General features: G+C 53.5%; 6 protein-coding genes across 6 annotated transcripts; 2 read left to right on the forward strand and 4 right to left on the reverse strand.

The window, feature by feature from the left end:
• Nucleotides 1-66: 66 nt before the first annotated feature.
• Nucleotides 67-873, reverse strand: BBA_00455 (MYND domain protein, putative; the record flags this gene model as incomplete). Its single annotated transcript, XM_008595552.1, has 1 exon — nucleotides 67-873. The coding sequence occupies one exon, from the start codon at nucleotides 871-873 to the stop codon at nucleotides 67-69; it is 807 nt and encodes a 268-aa protein (XP_008593774.1).
• An 810-nt stretch (nucleotides 874-1683) lies between these two features.
• On the reverse strand, nucleotides 1684-4983 carry BBA_00456 (GTPase-activating protein GYP5; the record flags this gene model as incomplete). Its single annotated transcript, XM_008595553.1, has 3 exons — nucleotides 1684-3718; nucleotides 3769-4376; nucleotides 4447-4983. 3 exons carry the CDS (start codon nucleotides 4981-4983, stop codon nucleotides 1684-1686), a joined length of 3180 nt encoding a protein of 1059 aa, XP_008593775.1.
• Nucleotides 4984-8483: 3500 nt separating this feature from the next.
• BBA_00457 (integral membrane channel protein) lies at nucleotides 8484-12061 on the forward strand (the record flags this gene model as incomplete). The annotated part of the gene is made up of 2 exons (XM_008595554.1): nucleotides 8484-8778; nucleotides 8844-12061. The coding sequence occupies 2 exons, from the start codon at nucleotides 8484-8486 to the stop codon at nucleotides 12059-12061; spliced, it is 3513 nt and encodes a 1170-aa protein (XP_008593776.1).
• Nucleotides 12062-12569: 508 nt separating this feature from the next.
• On the reverse strand, nucleotides 12570-12853 carry BBA_00458 (uncharacterized protein; the record flags this gene model as incomplete). The annotated part of the gene is made up of 2 exons (XM_008595555.1): nucleotides 12570-12732; nucleotides 12837-12853. The coding sequence occupies 2 exons, from the start codon at nucleotides 12851-12853 to the stop codon at nucleotides 12570-12572; spliced, it is 180 nt and encodes a 59-aa protein (XP_008593777.1).
• Nucleotides 12854-14710: 1857 nt separating this feature from the next.
• On the forward strand, nucleotides 14711-17266 carry BBA_00459 (uncharacterized protein; the record flags this gene model as incomplete). Its single annotated transcript, XM_008595556.1, has 1 exon — nucleotides 14711-17266. One exon carries the CDS (start codon nucleotides 14711-14713, stop codon nucleotides 17264-17266), a length of 2556 nt encoding a protein of 851 aa, XP_008593778.1.
• Nucleotides 17267-17601: 335 nt separating this feature from the next.
• BBA_00460 (tapA protein) lies at nucleotides 17602-18750 on the reverse strand (the record flags this gene model as incomplete). Its single annotated transcript, XM_008595557.1, has 1 exon — nucleotides 17602-18750. One exon carries the CDS (start codon nucleotides 18748-18750, stop codon nucleotides 17602-17604), a length of 1149 nt encoding a protein of 382 aa, XP_008593779.1.
• Nucleotides 18751-18758: the final 8 nt, after the last annotated feature.

The following is an 18758-nucleotide window of genomic DNA, read 5'->3' on the forward strand; positions in this document are numbered from 1 at the left end:
GGAAAAGCCTTCTTCTCAAATTCCACGGGCAAGAGGATGTTCCTCTTTCCCTCGGTCGACCATCCATTACCTCTTTAACATGGAAGAGATATCAAAACTGGAAGCCTGCATGTCCCCCATGCCACCCTGCTCCATCGCCATCATCATGCTCCTCATCGCCGTCCCGCTGAATCCCCCCGGCGCGGGCCCTCCATACACGGCCTCGGCAAACATGCGCAGCTGCATCGGAAACTGCCCATCTCCATAGTGCTCGATAATGTCGCTCTTCTCCACCGCGCAACGCAAGTCGTGCCACTGCCCGGCGTCCATGCCCAGATCCTCGCACTCCTTCTTCTTGTCCGCGTTCCACCACGGCGGCAGCAGGCCCGGACGCGCCGCCACGCGGGCCAGGAAGCGCCGGAAGCCGGCGAGCCCGTTGGGCGCGCCGCCGTACAGGCTTCCCGGTTCAATCTCGCCCTCGAGGTTGTACATGTCCTCGACGCGCAGACGGTACGCGTCGACGAGCAGCGCGTAGACGTCCTTGGGCGGGCGGTCGTGCAGCCACGTTCCCTTGTCCAGGTGCGTAAATGGTTTAGCGATGCCCTGTTCCAGGCCCTTGGGAGGCGACAGCCCGGCCGAGGCCGACGACGATCCTCCCGTCGCCGTTGCTCCAGACCTAGCGTTGGTATTTCCGGCAGATCTCGCGTTGTTGTTGTTGTTGCCGGCTGACCTCGCGTTGCTGCCGGTCTGGCTGTTGCAAACGGCGCGGTGGATGGGCCAGTGAGCGGTCTGGCAAGGACGGCCGCAGTACTTGACCTCGGGGCACTGCACACAGTGCTTGAGCTTGACCTCGGGAGGCGACTTTGCGCAGCTGGCGCACGCAGCGGATGCCATGATGAGAATTGATGGGCTAGGGGTTTTGTGTGATGGCGTGAAAGAGTTCTGGTACGTTGAAAAATTCTAACTTGAATATTCAGGAGCGAAATGGCCTGTGTGGATAATAAACGATGCCCCTCATCCCCTCACGGAATCGCAGGGGTCCTATCGTCCGAGATTCGGCCCATTCATGTTTGGAAAGACAGCGTGAACTTGGCTCGGTGATACACACTGCAGACTTCACGGCGCTGCTCCGCAGCTACAGATGCAGCTCGCACATCGTTGGGCGTTTGCCCAGCCTGTCGATTTTGCCTGTTACCTTATGCATAGCACCGCCACACCCATAGGTGCTTCTTACAACACACACCAACCTGTTTATAACATAATGCTAGCCATTGAACAAAACCCATTAGAAGTCAATCATAAGTGCGACTATTCCCTGATCTGTTTCAAGCCCTGATCTTTTCTAGTGCTGTGATTCCGGAAGCCTCTGCTGTGCATATACATCATCGCACACAGCATACGTTGAAAAAGACGTCCTATTGCAGCTGTATTCTCCTGGTCAGTCTTAGTGTCAGCGTCATGCGCATTTCCAATCAACATTTGCCGTTGTTTCATTCGTTGTAAATGTTTCATTCTACTCTTGATTCCGATGCCAATACCTAAGTTAATACGTAAATAGCCGCCATCCTCAGCTCCCCCAATAAAGAATTGAAACCCAACAACCAAAGCTGCTTCGCTAAACGTATACCCAACGGAAGCAAATCATGGATTTGCCCGTGGAATGCCTATGTACAGGAAATAACCAACACAGCATTCACCTTCTTCTCATTTCCGCCACCCCCAAAACCCACCGCTAGCCGCCGAGTTGGCCGAGGCCGAGGATGGTAATTTCACCGCCGGCTCTGGTGTTGCTGTTGCTGCCGGACCTTGCCCCGTAAGTCGCCCAAACATGCCCATGGCTCCCACTGCCGCCGATGATGATGGGGAGTCGCCGGGCGCAAGCCCTGTTGCTTTGCGCAGAGCCTCAAGCTTCTGTTTCGCCTCCTCTGCTTCCTGCTTCGCAGTCGCCTCACCCGTCTTGGCCTGCACAAGTTCCAGCAGCAATGCCTCATGTTCGCTCGGCGGTGATTCAGTCGGCATTGCGCCAGGCCGTTGCAGCGACGACATGCGCTTGTTATATAGGCTGTCCTGATTTGACGGCGTAGATCTGCTACGTCCAAGCTTAAAATCTCGCAAGCCCGTTCCGTTCACCCCCTTCGCCGCTGCTGCCCAGTCCGGATCTGCATCTTTCGTTCCCGCATCATATGACGGGTTTGCTGATGCTCGCGTAGTCCGGAGACTATGTAGCTGCTTTTCCAATTTTTGCTTTTCTTGATGAAGCGTTCGCACATGGCTATGGCGGTCCTTTAGCTGATTTTTTGTCGCAGCCATTTCTTGGTCCATATCATATATGCGCCGATTGAGATCTTGACATTGCGCTGTGACAGCACTCAGTTCTGCTTTTGCCTGAGACAGCTCTTCTCGCAGCTGAGACTTGGTCAAGAGCATCGATGATCGGTGCTTCATTATCTTGTTATCTGGCGCAAATCTCGATTCTACTCGGTCCAAGAGAACCGACAGATCTTCCGTCGATGGCGGCTCAGCGGGTTCTTCAAGTACCGCTAGAGTCTCTTCATGCCCAAAATGCCCGTGCGACTCGTCTGCTATTGGTGTCCTTGCGTCGTTATCGTCTGTATCAGTCACAGAAGCAACTTCCTTTATACTCCTATCGTCAGCAGTAGCTGTGTCGTCGCTCTCCTCGGCTGCGTCATACTCCTCGTCTTCAATGTCTTCAGCAATAGCCGAATCACGAAGACTTCGAGCAACAACTTCTGCATCCTCCGACTCCGAAGTGCCTGCTCGCCTTCGCAGGCCATCAAGTAAAGAGCGGACGGCTTTACGATCTTCGTCACGTTCCTCACGTTCACGCTGTAACTGGTTCGTGACAAGCGCATTGCTGCGTTGCAGCTCAGTAAGAGCGGTCAAGAGGTCTTCAATCTGGCTGTGCAGGTATCGGTCTTCTGTTGTTTTGGAGCGTGCTGCTGCTTTTGGTCCCACCGGTGTAGATTCTCGACTAGAGGCCTCCTCGTCGGGATTGGCAGAGTCTCGTGACACGCTAGTTGCGTCTGTAGAGGTAGAGCTGCTAATGCTGGCAGAGCTCGCTTCGACTGAGTTGAGAGTAGATGCGAGGCTCTGCTTCGATGTGCTTCGTCTCAAAATGTTGAATTGTTTGCCGGGCGCACTAAGACCGGGAGTCAATGTTGCAGTCTTGGTGTTTGTATTTGCCCAAATGCGCCCCAAGAATCGGCTAGCAGCCGTCGTAATGTCAGATGCGCGAGCAGCATTGGCTGTAGCAATCAGTGACTCTCGGTAGGCTTGTTCGAGCTGTGCCAACTTTTCGCGGGTGACGATGCCGGTCAAGCTTGCAAAGTCCTGAACAAACTCGTCTGCATCATAGTGGTAGCAGTCCCACAGGCCGCGGGATAGCAATAGCTGCATTACATCCTCGAGCTCCTGGCAAGCCAGCAAGCGAGATTCATTCTTCCGCATCAGCGAGAGAGCAACGCGCATGAGGGTCTCGGATGCTCCCTCGGCGAAAATAACGTCGTAGATGCGGAACAGCATGGGGAGCGGGCATGTGACTGCGAAGAAACTGAGGAACCACTGGGAGACATAGGCGGTCTCAACCTGCAGCTCTTCCAAATGCGCAGAGAGGGCTGGAAAATTGTGTCGCAGGAGTTCTCGGAATTGATAAATGCGTACATGCAGTCCTGATAGATCGGGCAGAAAGCACGCTCTTAAGTCATAACGCTCCATGAGGCTGAATCATGTTAGTGTGAGGTCCGATGCGTACCGAGCAAGTATACATACCGAACCAATACGCAAAACGCCTGCTTGTCAGGCATGTGCATGAGTAGGGGGCCAACCAGGAATCCCAAACCTTGGCAGTATCCGATTTTTGTGTCGTGTAGGCTGAAGGCTTTGAGAACATTGCCTAGCATACGTTGGCCGTCACCTTCAGGGTCACGGAACATGTCGACGCCTGGAAAGCTTCGGCCAAGATCTTTGCCAATAATGAGCTCATAGGGACTAGATTCGCCACTGAACCGATCAAACTGCTCTTCCAATTGCGCATCTCTGGAACCTGACATGCTTATCCACACGACACCTCGGAGTGGCGGCGGTATACCTTTTCTGACTTTGTTTGATAGTAATGTCGGCAGGCGGGCGGCCGTTTGCTGATAATCTTTGACCAGAGCGGCATAAAATTCCAGATCGGTCATGGGAGGTGATGGCAACATCGAGTATCGAAGTTCGGGTAGTGTCGGGCTGCTCATCATTTGGCGCAGCTGCGCCATGGAAGGCGGCCGGGTTTTGGCTGCCATGAGCCTCTCCGCGGCTTGGACTTTGACGGTTTTGGGGTTCGTAGCCAGTTTTGCGTTTTCCTGTTCAAGTCGGGCGAGAAGCAGTGCCGTCGACTGTGGTTGAGAAGATGAGCATTTGGGTCGAGATGGACAGAATTGTCGGGAAACGGCTAGAGGCACTTACGTTGTCCGTCTCGTCGTCTTTCGTTTGCTGATCTTCCGTCTTTTCGAGTTCCTCCCAATCAACCTCTTCCAGGTCTTCTGATACATCGCTAGCATCGTCCTCGCACTGGCCGAGTTCGTCTTGCAAACTGCGGGTTGTATCGGTTCGTTGTAGTTTCGTCGAGTGCCGGACGATGACGACACTATGTCGAGGGGGTTGTCCATCCTCCATTTCGGAAGTCTCGGGATGGGTGCTATTTGCGGAGGTCTTGGTGTTTTCCAGCTCAGCAGACAGAGGGCTGACAACTGGGCTCGACGGTGGCTCCGAACCAGAGGCTGAAGATGTGTCGAGAGTCAAAGAGGGCGGCTCAGACAAGCGGACGGTCACCATGGAGTCATGTGTCATCTTGGGTGTATTGGCATCTGCATCTTCCTCAGTCGTTGTCGCCGAAGAAGGCATCTGGGTAGATTCGACCGATTTTCGAGGGCTTTTTTCATCGTGAGTGTCGCTCTTGTCGGAACCGTTGTCTATGGCGACAGCGGCAACGGTGGTAGCCATGGCGGTGGCGATTAACGGTTTTTAGTTAACGGATCTGGAATGTGTCGCAGAAGTAGCGGCACCTGGAGCAGTCGAGGTCAGGACGGCAACGTCAATAAGCCTCCGAAGCGGCTCAGTCTTCCATCCAGTGCCAGAGCCGCCAATTGAGTGGCGTGCGCTCGAGAAGTGGTGGCAGGCGTGGTCGTCAGCGGGTAGGAGCAGGCCGCGTTTGTTTCATCAACGGCGCGACAGTTATGCCTGAGACGAAGAGGCCTCCACGGCGGTCACTTTGGCAGCAGTCGATGTTAAGAAGAGGTGAAGGCAAGGACCACAGTACGAACGTGGTTCGCTTTGTGAGAAATACGAAGTACCTACGAATAGGGAGTCACGTTGAAGGAGCGGGTGTGGAAATGTCAGGGCAGAAATGGGCTGGGCCACTGGGGTGAGCATTGGATCAGGGAGCGCCAGCTCTGTAGGTATTTTGTGCAGACAAGTATCCGGCAACAGGGTTATGCAAGTTCTAGTTTATTTCTGATAATCCTTATCTGACTCGATTACTTTTCTTCTCCACGATGCGACGCTGTCTGTATTAGGATTCCAGGAAGCATGCTTGTAGTTAGCCCAAGAGTTGAGTAATTGGCCATATCGTCCCCTGAAACTATCGCTAATTATTAGGCTTGCTAGTGCCTGCGCTAGTGGCCAGCCATTGCCAGGGAGTTGGGGGGGTCAGGGACCAACTCCTCCTGGCGCCCTTCATGGCCTCATTGGCCCGTTGCTAACTGCTCCATAAAGCTGCATGAAGCAAGTTCGACAAGCATATTGCTTTGCCTGCCTGGAACAATGGATATTGCTTATTATTGAATGTGCCTTGGACAAGCTCTGCCCATTACGTCCAGTCTTGCTGCCCACTGCACCTACAATGAGCCAGCAGCGAAGTAGTCCTCCAAAATAAGGCTACAGTGGGTTGTACTGATAGATCAGCGCAAGCAGTTTGATTACTGCCGTCATAATGCAACCAAGAAAGCGCTACAATTTAATAGGCGCCTTGCAACCCCCTAAAGACAAGGGTTTCGAGTCGTTTGGATTGGCCAGATGCTGCGAATAGTAATTCCGGCCAAAAGGTCAGGGCCCCACACCAGTGCATTAAGACGATTTCACACCTTGACACCTCAATCGCTGTCCGTCAGGCTCTCTCCACCACTACATTGCGGCCGAATCGGATATCGAGTCTCCTTCCGGGCGAGATTCAAGTAACTATAAAATTTACGGATACCAGAAAGCACATAGTCATCCTTGACCATTTCAGATACTCAACCGCACCGCCGTGCTGTTCGCTTCGATTGAAGGTAGCATTCGCGTCCACGTCGCTGCAATAAAGTCTACACAGGACAGAAACTAGTCAACAACATCAGGTCTGCGCAGCGTTGTATAGAACAGGTAACTGACAAATTAAACTACTTTCGCGACTATGGACCCTTATATCTATGTAGACTGTTTATTGTACCCTGCTCTTCGCTTTTCTTGTCATTGCAGCGTCAAATTCATCAACATCACCTTGCAGAACCAAGCAACTAGTCAATAGGGGCAGCAGTAGAGGCGGCATAGGTTGGGCCTCGATAAATGGAACTTCCAAACTTGTGGCCTCCAGTAGTTGCTAACCTCGAGACTTGTACAAGTTGTATCATCCCCATATACAAGTCGAGAGCCTATTTGCTTTGCAACCATGGTTTCAGCGCTGATTCCCACCATTGCCGCCCAATTACGCGCCGTGACTCAGCTCGAGCTCGACAAAAGCCAGTCTCACCAGCAGGTTCTCTTACGATATGGGTAGAGTCGATGCTCAACAATCATCGCCGGGTGCATGGCCCTGAATCTGGTTGATTTAAAAGCGCTCAAATCTGCCAAGGCCGTTTCCGTAATGGCCTTACCGACAGTACTTACACGAAAACTCGGAGACGGCCTCTGGCGGGCACGCTACGATTTGGCTCCGATTTCGCGCTGATCATCACACTTCTAGTCAGATTTTTTTCTTCTACAACTTGGCCAAGCCAACCTGACTATTCTTTTTCTCGTAAGATAAAGATGATTTTTTGAGGGTATATTCGTAATCAGCAAGGCATAGTTTGAAAATCTCAGTGCGAGGTCAAGGTAGTGAGCATAGCCAGCCCTGTCGGCTTCGGACTTGCCTAACTGGGACGGCAATCGGAGCTTAACCCGATTCTGATAGCTCGCGCCACGAGTCTGAGCCACGATTGATTTAGCCACATGCTTCGTATAGCGTGTGACGCGTTACCCTGAAAAGTAAGATTTTCATGAATAAGCTGCTGTGTTATATCAGTATAGAGAATCTTGTGATGAAGTCACTATCTCGGCTGCTTATGACGCGGATTCTCACCTACGGACAAGTAGCTCATAACAGATACGGGCATGTGGCGGCGTGATTATCGTCTTGGGCCGTGGAAGAACAGTATGCGAGTAGCAAGTGGACGATTTGCGTGTTTGTTAGGGGAACCGCAACTTGCACCGGCGGCATTGCTACAGTACCAGAGTCACAAGAGACTAATGTCTCTGCAGTGAGTGCAAATTTCTGGCAAACTCTTGACCGCGACCGATTGTTTTCTCGACGTCACAAGGACAAAGCCCAGCGCAAACCCATGACTAGCATGCAGAACGTGCAGAGTGCGTGGTCCAATTATCAGTGTGGGATTGGCCTAGCGGGGAGCTAGAAAGTGTCATGCGTTCACCCGCATGACCCCAGCATCAGTAGGCTGCAGGTGGTCATTATAGATGCATTGATGCGGTATGCATGCAAGATATTTACTCTGCAAAGAAGAAAGCTTCGAGGGTAGATAAGACCTCGAAGTTTGGATGCAAAAGAATGCACGGATTCCTCGATAGAGGTGTTGCCCAAGTCCATAATCCGGGCTGCAAACAAAGCATTGTCAGCCCGTGTCCACTGCCGGAGCCGCAACGGAGCCGCTATGGAGCCCTGTAATCTCAAATCTCGTTCTCATGCTGTGCAGAATAAATGAGCTGCGACTTGCACCCCGCTCTTCACCACGCGTTCGTCGCGCTCTAGGTAATGATGGTACGGTACTGACAGATTACTGATAGTAGCAACCCATCAGATAGCCGAGTAGAAAGGCGCGTTATTTGAGATAAGAGGGAAAAAAAAAATCGATACCAATCGAACTGTCGATCGACTATTACCTGCGGCACGCAAATGTGTGTCTGACCTAGTCTCGCCTGAAGGGGGCAACCGCCACACCACCTCCGGCTCCAGCACCACCCCTTGTCGCACCGCGACTGCTCTGCTCGACCTCGAAATCTTGATCTTCTTGCGTCTGCAGCCTATTTGCTTCTCTGGTTCCTGCACACCAACCTGAACAGGGCATCTGCAGTGGGTGTGCTGCAAGACACCGCCGCCAGTCCCTCTCCCTTCTATTCGCAGTTCTGCCTCGCCAAACGCCTAATGGCGGCCCATATCGCGTAGATTACCGGGGACGCCTCAGCTCGCCACCATGTTCACATCCCGTCACGGTAAACAGCGCCGTCCCGGCGGCCTTCATCAGACCTTCAGCCCGTCGCCGCCTCCTCATCGCCCACCTCGTCAATCCTCTGCCCGTATGCATGCCACGGCCGATTTCACAGAGGCCGACGACGATGAAGATGACGAAGATGATGAAGAACAAGGCCTCGATCACGGCGACGGACCAGACCCGGATGACGAGCACGCCGTAGACGACTTGGCTATACCCCAGCAGCGAGGCCCAGGTGGCCTGCCCGTCATCCCACTCTTCTCTTCTACCCATCTTGGTATGAAATATCAGGCTCCAGCTGCATCGCCATTGGTCCAAGCTAACGACTCGCCGCTCTGACAGATACCCTTCCTGTCTACAACATTACCCACGCTATTCGGATCATAGTATCGACTCGAACCGAAACATCTCTGACCTGGGAGCAGCTACGCTCTCCTCAGGTTTCGCAATTTCTCGTCAAACCGATGCTGCAACTGATTCGCGCCCAGCACTTTTCCCGAGCCACTGTGTATGCTCTCATGGCCAATTGCTTGCAGTTCAACAAGGAAGGACAACGATACGCCGCCAATACAGGCATCAGCAATACCCGATCCAAAGTTTGCGAACTTTTGGCGCTCAAGCTGCTCAAGGAGTATTCCACCCGCGAGCTGATTGACGCCCTGGCTTACGACTTCTACCCCCTACAAGGTCTTCCAGGCGCGTCTGAAGACATTGCCAGCCGAGCCACCGGAAAAGCCAAGGGAACATTGACCGCATCGCGCACATCTACACTCGAGGTTGCCATTCGTGCCTCAGCCAAGCACTTTCTCGCCCACCCTGTCGTCGTTCAGCAACTTGAAGCCATCTGGAACGGCGCCATTTCTTTTTACTCGTCTGCCGATACACTGCACAGGGAGGAAGCCCCTATCGGCCTTTACAGTCACGCAAACGGCTCACCAAATAAGTCGGATGATAGGACACCGTTGTTGGGTAACACGGTGCCCAGACATGCCCAGTACCATGTCCCAAACGGGCGTCGTACCGTCATGCTGTATGACCCACGACAGGCTTCCGTTTTCAAGCTGTCTCGTCTCCGCGTGCCTCGTTATCGGTCCTTCCTGTCGACGCTGTCGCTAGCGGTCTTGATTGGACTCTTTCTGGCGGTGTTAATACAACGCTCAGTGCATATCAGTGGGCTAGAGCTGGTCTTTTGGTTCTGGAGTGCGGGCTTCATGCTTGACGAGCTGGTCGGTTTCAATGAACAGGGATTTGCCCTGTATATTATGAGCTTCTGGAACGTGTTTGATCTCGGCATCTTGGTCCTGCTCATCGTCTACTACTGCATGCGCGCCTATGGAGTCTTCCTTGTTGACCCTCATCACTGGAACGACATGGCTTACGATGTGCTGGCCGCTAATGCAATATTGCTGCTGCCGCGCATCTTTAGTGTGCTCGATCACTACCAATATTTCTCGCAGCTGCTGATTGCATTTCGCCTCATGACACTCGATCTGGCCGCCGTATTTATACTCGTTCTCATCATGTGCAGCGGGTTTTACGTCTTTTTTACCCTCTCGAATGTGCAGAGTGACGGTAGTGAGGTTGCTTATAAGATTTTCCAGATTCTCATGGGCTTTACGCCTGCTGTGTGGGATGTCTGGCCGACTTATAACTGGCTGGCCAGATCTCTCATGGTTGTTTTCCTCATCATTTGCCACTACCTTGTCGTCACCATCCTCATTACGGTGCTGACCAATTCTTTCACCGCAATCGCATCAAACGCCACAGAGGAGCATCAGTTTGTCTTTGCCATCAACACGATATCCATGGTCAAGAATGATGCCTTATTCTCATACATTGCCCCGACGAATATATTTGCGTGGGTACTAATGCCGCTCCGCTACTGCATGCCACTCAGGCAATTCGTGTGGCTGAACCGCACCATTATCAAGGCAACGCACTTCCCCATTCTCTTCTGCATCTATCTTTACGAAAGGTTTTGGTTGGCACCCTCCATGTTTGAGCCCACTGACTTAGTCGAAAACCACGGAAGAGGCAGACGCCGCGCCATATCCTTTGGTGATGCTGTCAACCGTACGGCTCTTTTCAGTCCAAACATTCGTGTTCGGGAGGAGTCTGTCGCAGGTTTTCAGAAGGACCGCGCATTGGAAGAGTTGTTCAGGCGAGCGCCAGCAAGTGCGACGTTGAGAACGCAGCGAAGAAATGAGCGGCGCAAGACGCAAAATGCCATTCGCAATTGGATGGAGCAGCACGATGAGGATGGCAGTGGCAACCATTGGCCAACCATTGATAGCCGGGCAGTGCCGGACTGGCAGAGACGGATGAGTGTGGGCTGGGAACGAGGACCCCTTCCGCGCCATGTATCTGATGTAAGATCTGCAGCCAGTGACCCTGCCGAGTTCATGTCCAATAATGGGGCGTTTGGTCCTGGACCTGCGTCTGCCTCCCGCCTACCGTCTTTCAACGTCGAGCTTAAAGATCATACAGATGCAGATGGTGACGACGAGCTTGTTACAAATGATGAGGACGAAGAAGACACGGCCACAAACCTTGGACAAGGTGCTGGCGAGAATAAGTCTCGCCTGATGGCCAGACAAGGAGACTACTTCGGCCCGATTCTCGGTGCCAGCTTTGGGAAGTTGGCTTCGTCCCACAGCTCTGTTGGAGCCATGGCACCCAAAGCACCAGCCACCCCTCGCGCCCACAACCAACGTCGTGGGGCGCACAGTCGTACACTGTCTACGAATACGATCTTGTTCAATCCAGAAGAAGAGGCCTCTCTTACACCAGCTTTCGCGACCAAGTCGCCGCCGAAGCCGGTACAGTCCAAGAAGCCCGGTAGCAGCGGCCGTAATACCGCCGGAGAAGGACAAACGAGTTCTGGACGCCGCAGTCCCGTCAGAAAAACGGCAACAATTGCTGAGGCGAAGCCTCGACCGATTGTGCCACCGGCCGGCATGACTGAAGCCGGAGGAATCAGTCGGACGGCGCTGCTCAGCATAGATACCACTCGCGCCCGACTTCGAGAAGGACGTCGGCTGTCTTCTGTTGATCTAAGTGTCATGTCGGACCAGACTGGTATGGGGGCGGACGACTCGCATGCGAACTTGAGTATGCCGGGCAGCTTCCAGACGCAAATGGCCATGGCAATGATGAGGGAGAGTCGCATGCGTGTGGCTCGCGGCATCGATGCAGCAGATCGAGATAGGATGGGCCGGCTGGTTCTGGCGCGCATGAAGACGCTAGAGGAGAGCTTCGCGGACGTGGTAAAGGAAATGCGGGATCTCAAAAACACATCGACGCCACCAACGAGATGGAATTCATCCAATGAAGGCGGTGGTGGCCCGTCAGAGAAGCGCGCGAAAGGCAGCTCTACACCCAGCCGAGGGCCCAACAAGCGGCCAGTGAGTCGAAGAAGCTTGCGCGAGGTCAAAGTTTCGGAACGGCCGGAAGGGTGGGATAAGTTTAAAGGCAAAGGCAAAGGAGTTGCCTATTCATCGGATGAAGGCGGCGATGATGACGCAGACGAGGCCACTTCGAAGCGGGCGGGATCATATTGAGACTGGGTTTGTAAAATCCTGGTCATTTTAACGGTGGAAAATTTGATATTTTTGTCTTGATCATTTTTGGCGTCTTTCCTGGGGTTGCTTTTTTTGTAACGTATGTTTCTCTGCCAATCGCGTGACTGAAATGGCAGAGTGGAGGATGGGGATACATGTAAAACATGGCATGGTTGGGGGGAATATGCGATTAGGATGTTGATATTTTGCAGCTCAAGTATAATATTGACAATGGGCCTGGCGATATAATTTGCGCAGGAACCTAGGGGAAGAATCCGTGTATGACATTGGATGCAATTGGGTGATGTACATGTTTGGTCGTAATCGTGGTCGTGCCGTCAAGCCGGGCGATGGGAGTTTTTTTCCTGTCCTTGAGTCCTTGAGGCCTTGGAGCCTTGAAGTCTCGTAAGTCTCTATATGTTGATGGATTTTGCACTCGCGCGCGTCGAACTGATGATTCTCTTGCGCTGTCTTCGGCGGCCCAGTATTCGCCACCGTAGATGGTGGTCTAGATGCCGCCACCGCTTCGGTCGACGCTCACATAGCCGTTGGGGGCCTTGCGCTGCTGCTGGGCAATCTCGTTGGAGCGGTAGGCGTCGGACTTGTACTTGAACGCCATGGTGGTGGCGGCCGCGGCGAGGAAGCTAACGGCAAAGAGGGCTCGATTGCGACTATGAACAAAAACAGAGACAAAGGGCAAGGATGAGTATAACATGTAGAGACGTTTGCGGCTTGGTGGTCGCGTGGGCAATGAAAGCTGGGTAAGGGACCTTACAGAAATATGCCGGCCATTGTAACGGGGGGTCAGAATGCGGAATTGCGGAATAAGATGGCCAGTATTGGAAAGACGAACGTTGATGAGATGAAGGGAGGAGGTGAGGAGGTGGAAAAGATGAGATGGTGGTGGGGGCGGGGGGGGAAGAAAGTGATGAGGTTGTTGAGAGCCTAAGTTTACGTACTGGCTAGCTTGCTAGTTGCAGCTCTATTGCAGGTTGATGTCTGGTAGGGTGCGGGGGAGCTAACCGGAGCGAGTACGAGCACCGAGACGGGTCTTGATTGGCAAGTGACATGAATCAGATTGCTAACCAAGTTGGGGGAGGGCTTTTGTTCTCTCGGCATGCGGACTGATTTTAGGTGTAGTTTACGTTGGAGGATCGACGAGAAATTGGGGGCCAGAGAAGGCAGCTATTTACGGGGGGAGGGGATCCTGGGGGCACAAGGCGTGGCAAATTTTTAGCCTTGACAACGAGATGAATGATTTTTGATTAAACACGGACTCATTGAGAGATTATTAAATAATTGGAAAATTTCTCAAATTTCTCAAATTTCTTGATACTTTCTTGGATACCCATCGAGTCAGTTCTCTACTGTTTGAGGTCATCCTAAAGTACAGGAGCAAGGGACTTCCCCCACATGACAAGTCATAGGGTTACAGTGGGCTACAGTGGGCTACAGTGGGCCAAAATGCGGAGTGATTTAAAACATCGGTAATAAAGTAAACAGATCAGACGAACAACTTGGCAGTATTCGTACCAAATCACTCAAGAGGCAGAGAGCACGAAAAGCGCTTCTCGCTGGTTGCAATTTGTGTGCCCTTTATTTGGCCATTAAGCGATGACACTCATTTGATCTACCCAGACAACCTAGGTAGAGTGAGTGGCCCGTCGACTCGCGCTTCGTCTATATTTGGGGACAATGCCGAATCAAACCATCAGCTCCAGATGTCGAGAACCTGGCAGCTTTCCATCAGCCACTGACAACCGAATGTGTGCATAACTAGTGTTATAGTGCGCGCCGACTGATGGCTGCTGCCGCCCGCAGAGTATGCATCGCCTTGCAGAGCATCTACTCAGCCAGCGCATCAACGACAACAATGAAAGTTTCCCGAAGCTGATCTCTTACACCTGAAGCATGAAAATCTGCCGGTTTATCTTAGCTGCATCAGCCCGCACCTCTGAGTCTCTGACTCACAAGCATCTTGCCTGTACCCTGTGGGCTGTAGCCTGCTAATGCACACCCTCCCGCCTGCGACTCCATGCAGATCCCGAGATCAACAATATCGCCAGCCTGGTCCGTTCGACTGAAATACTGTCAGTAAACTATGGCCTCAGAAAAGAAAAGAAAAATCATATTTTCAGCCACTGTGTGCCCCTTGCAAATTTTCCCAGCATCACTGCCCCGTCCCGTTAGCAAACTGATGGCCATGATCCCATCCAAACGTATCCATAGTCCACCACTATTTCTATGTGTAGAAAGCAAACACATTCTCTGATTCACTTGAGGCAGTACAAACCACTACTGAATTTCGATGTACCACGACTTCTGCCCAATTTCGATGACTGCATCGCCCGCACGACGGCCGCCTAGACCCAGCCTGAGACGCCTTGCTACCTAGGTAGGCATCTACCAGTAGGTAGGCAACAACCAAGTGCAGCCCCCATCGCCCGCTCCAAGTTTTTTGTTTCTAATTCTCAACCAAGCCACTTTTCTTTTTCAAGTTCTTCATTCTGCCTCTCCAAAAAACTCTGCAACCTCATTCTCTTCTTCTCCTTCTTTGTTTATTAAACATCACCTCACGACTCACCGTGCGTCGACCGAGCCTTCCTCTCTTGCAGCATCTGCACCAACGGCCGCGCCAACTCGTGCACCATGGCGAGCACAGAAGAAGAGCAAGACTTGAAGGAGGCCATTAAGGCCTCTTTAATATCGGCCGGCACGCGTGCGCAGACTGCGGAGCAGACTGATAGCTCCGATCGGCTTGGTACGGAACCCATTGCGAGAATCGACGACTATGTCCCCGTCACGCTTGAATCCTCGACGCTACCGTTACATTTGCAACCACAAATCATGCAAGACGTACCCTATCGGCAAAGAATTGCCATTCAACGATACAAGATGCACTTTACCGAGGTAGAATTTAACGAGGGGGACACGCTCGTTTTCGTCGACTTCCCCGAGCCAAGCAAAGGTGACATACCAGTGGACTGCGAGGGAGCGCCCTTCCGCTCGCAAAAGTTTCGCGTGCATTCAGAGAGGTTGCTGGCGACAGGCTCTTCGAAATTTGCCGAAATGCTCCAGCCGACATATCAGTTTCGTATTTTCCGCCGCCGAGAGTTGGTTAACAAACTGCCCGAAGGCGTCAAATATGTCTTGGATATGACACCACCACCTGAGGGCGACGAAATGGTGTTTCAAGTTACAGAACTGTCCCTCACACCTGGAATTATCAAATGGTGGTCCTCTTATGCCAGACTAAATGCCCCATTCTATCTCGTCAAAGGTCACGACGATGTCTGCCCTTGCAGACGCCTCGCCAACTGCTTCACGACTGCTGCATCGACGAAGCCTGCTGCTGTCAGGGACAGTCAGGCGAGACCAGCCAAAGAAACCAACTCTGCCTTAAAGCTTCCTCTTACTGTGTCAGAACTTGTACTCGCCCGAAACCGCGGACAAGAGCGTCAGGTCGAGGACGTACCCACTCACTTCAATATACCAGACTATTGTCCTATTCGGCACCGCAACGGCATCATCCGCTTGCTGATGCTGATTGAAGACAAAGAAGTCTTTATTGACTCTGCTAGTCGATTATGGACCATTGTAGCACTTGCTAAGATATGGGATTGCGTATCCGCTGTCCAGGATCCAGTGATTCAATGGATGTTGCAGGGCAAGAACAGCAAATTCATCGAAGTCCTTCCGGAGGAAGCCATCAAGATTGGCGGCATCATTGAAAACTCTCAGATAACCCAAACAGCCTTTAGAGTCCTCGTCAACGAGCTTGCATTTGAGCAGACAGCCAGCGACGAGATGAAGCAAAAGATGGACTTTAATCACGTCACTTTTTTCGGCAGAAGGAAAGGTGACCCTGGCGACGAATTCAGCAATTTGATTCAACACGCTACCTTGGCACTTGTTGAGCGTATCGGGAAGCGTCTTACCGAATTTCAAGGGCACGATGTTTTCACGTCGTGGGATTATCCCGAAAACCCTACTCTCGTCAAAATCGAAGAGGCACTGGCGTCGGCGTCTGCGCAGTCATGCAAAGAGGCTCTGAAGCTCATTATGGACCTCAAGACACAGCTCAAATTAGAACTGAACAACGATGGTCAAGAAAAGTGTCGACGCCATCATCTATTACCTACAGTGGATCAGAAACAAATTGATGCGGACAGAGCTACGTACACGGAACCGCAAGACTTTTCAGAGTTTCGAGATATTTACAGAACCATGACGCCAATACAAAAGTTGATGACGTGCTATCCGTACAAGCAACCAGAGTCATTCACGACCTGGGCTGATGGTAGCTTGGTAGAAAACTCGTCGTTCTCCCCGGCTAAATTTACAATTTGCCTGGGGAAAGAGCTGGCCGAGCTCTACGACCGCTACAGAGACCGCCATCCATGGAATGGAAAGATTAGCTCCAAGTTTATGCATGCCCTGTCTGAAGAATGGCGCGACGCGCAAAGCTGCTCCCACCCGTTTGGGCAGAGAAATCTGGATTTGCGTGGGCGCTGGAAGCCGGAAAAGACTGCGGAGAACGACCTGGAGCTGCAGCTCATGCACACCAAACACCTCCTGTATACGTTGACGAGCAATGAGACCAAGTTCCTGCCGCTGTGGGCGGGCGGATGCAACGACGGCACCGGCGGAGTGTTCGAGGACCCACTGCCGCCCGCCGACATGGGTCCCAGCGGGCCCGGCCCGGCATACCGCACCGGCCTCACGATCCCCTCGGCCGCGTCGAGCCTTTCAGGCTCCTTTGTTGAAGATATGGCGGAGACGCGCCTGGTAGGCAGCACGACGGCGGCCTCAGTCGACGTGCATGACGGCGCGGCATCGACCGTGTATGGGCACGACCAGGTCATTGCTGACGACGCCTCGGTTGCAGCGGAGACTTTTGATTCGGACCTTTCCGACTACCACGAGGCGCGGGAAGTGATTGGTGCGCCGGGGCAGAGTAGCCGGGAGGATACAGTCCCGCAGAGCTTTGACTACTTCCTACTGGCGGCAGATGGCGGCTCGGACTCGGACGCTACCATCGGCTGCGATGATCTGAAAGCGATTGATGGCGACGACGACGACGACGACGACGACGTTGACGATGACGATGACCGCTATGACGATGATGATGAATTGTACTTGTTGAGCCAGGAAGAATCTGTGGCTGAGTGGGAAGGAGCGGATGCTGAAATGGTTACTGTCTAGGTTATGACGGATAAGGATATTGTGCTTCATTCTCGTATTTCCTTGATGTTTTCAGGAAGGACGTGCCAAGAAGGCTCTGGAAAAGGTGACGGGCGGACAGAACAAACGGGATGAATGAATTGGCCGTATTGGACGCAATGTTATGGAGATAATAAAGATTGGTATTTACCCTTGTTGTGCGACGAGTATAAAAGACATGCTCAGTGGCATGGCATTCACAAGCAATTTATTCCCATGGCTACCGTTTCTACCCAGACGCCGTATATGCAATTCAACAATGCTTCAAACCAAACACCCGCAGCAAGAACCCCCCACCCACCCCTTGCAGTCTGCCCTCAGCCCATGTTCATGGTGTTGCCCGCTCCGCGGCGGTTCTCGTCCTTGAAGTCGTCCCACTCGCGCGCCTTGTACGTCTCGCGGTCCACGGCCTCCATATCATCCTCGTCAACCACTGGCTTTTCCGGATCCGTGCCGCCTGACAGTATGTTGCCGCGGCGCCGCTCCTCCTCCAGATACTCGTCAATCGACATGGTGGGCAGGTTGTGGCCCGCGCGGAACACGCCCCTTTTCAGGTCCGCGCGGTTGCCGACCAGCGTAAACGGCTGCAGCGGCTTGCCCTTTGCCGACAACAGCGGGCCACCGGCGCCGGCACCGGTGCGCCTCAGCGGCGTGTCTAGCCGCCAGGTCGTGTCGTCCTCGGTGTCGCGACGGCGGGTGCTGGTGTCGTCTGCTGCGCCATTGTCTTGTGTAGTGGGCGGCGGCGGCGGCCGCTCCGGCGCCATGGCAAGCATCTCCATCTCGCGGTTCAGCGACTCGAGGCCCTGCAGCGCCGCGTGCACGCCAAACTCGACCGCCGCGAGGTGCGCCTGCCTGACCACGTCCTCGTCGCCGCCACCACCACCACCACCACCACCACCATTCTCCGCATACCGCGAGTCATTTCTCAGCGTCTCCAGCTTCTGCTTCAGCTCCTTTTCCGCATTATACGCCGCAATCTTGGCCTCTCTCCTCGCCGCCATGTCTCCCCCACCGCCACTCGCCGCCGTCGTCGCCACCGCAAACGTGTCCGGCTCTTCCGTGTACCGCTCCAGCAGCTTCGCGTACTGCCCCTTTACGAGGCCATAACTGTCGACGAGCGCGAGAAACGACTCGTACGCGGCGCGCGCGCGGCGCACCACAAGCGTGCGCTGCGGCGGCGACTCGTACGGCGTGCGCTGGACTAGGTCGGCGAGGCGCAGGTCTAGTAGCAGATATGGCAGGGCCGACGTGGCGACGTCGTCGACCGTCTCGTTGGGGGAGAAGAGCGAGGCGGCGGCGACGAGCGCCCGGCAGCGCGTGTACAGGGCGAGGGTGGCGGCGAGGGCTGTGGCAAAGGCGGGGGCGCGCGCGTCGGGGTGGTGCGTATCGAGGGCGGAGCGCGCAGACTCGGCGGAAGCGTAGAGGGCCTTGAGCGACTGCGGCTCTTCGTCGTCGTTGGAGGACATTTGGCGGG

The sequence above is a fragment of the Beauveria bassiana genome (assembly GCF_000280675.1).
Source record: "Beauveria bassiana ARSEF 2860 unplaced genomic scaffold BBA_S00001, whole genome shotgun sequence".
Taxonomy (NCBI): Eukaryota; Fungi; Ascomycota; class Sordariomycetes; order Hypocreales; family Cordycipitaceae; genus Beauveria; species Beauveria bassiana.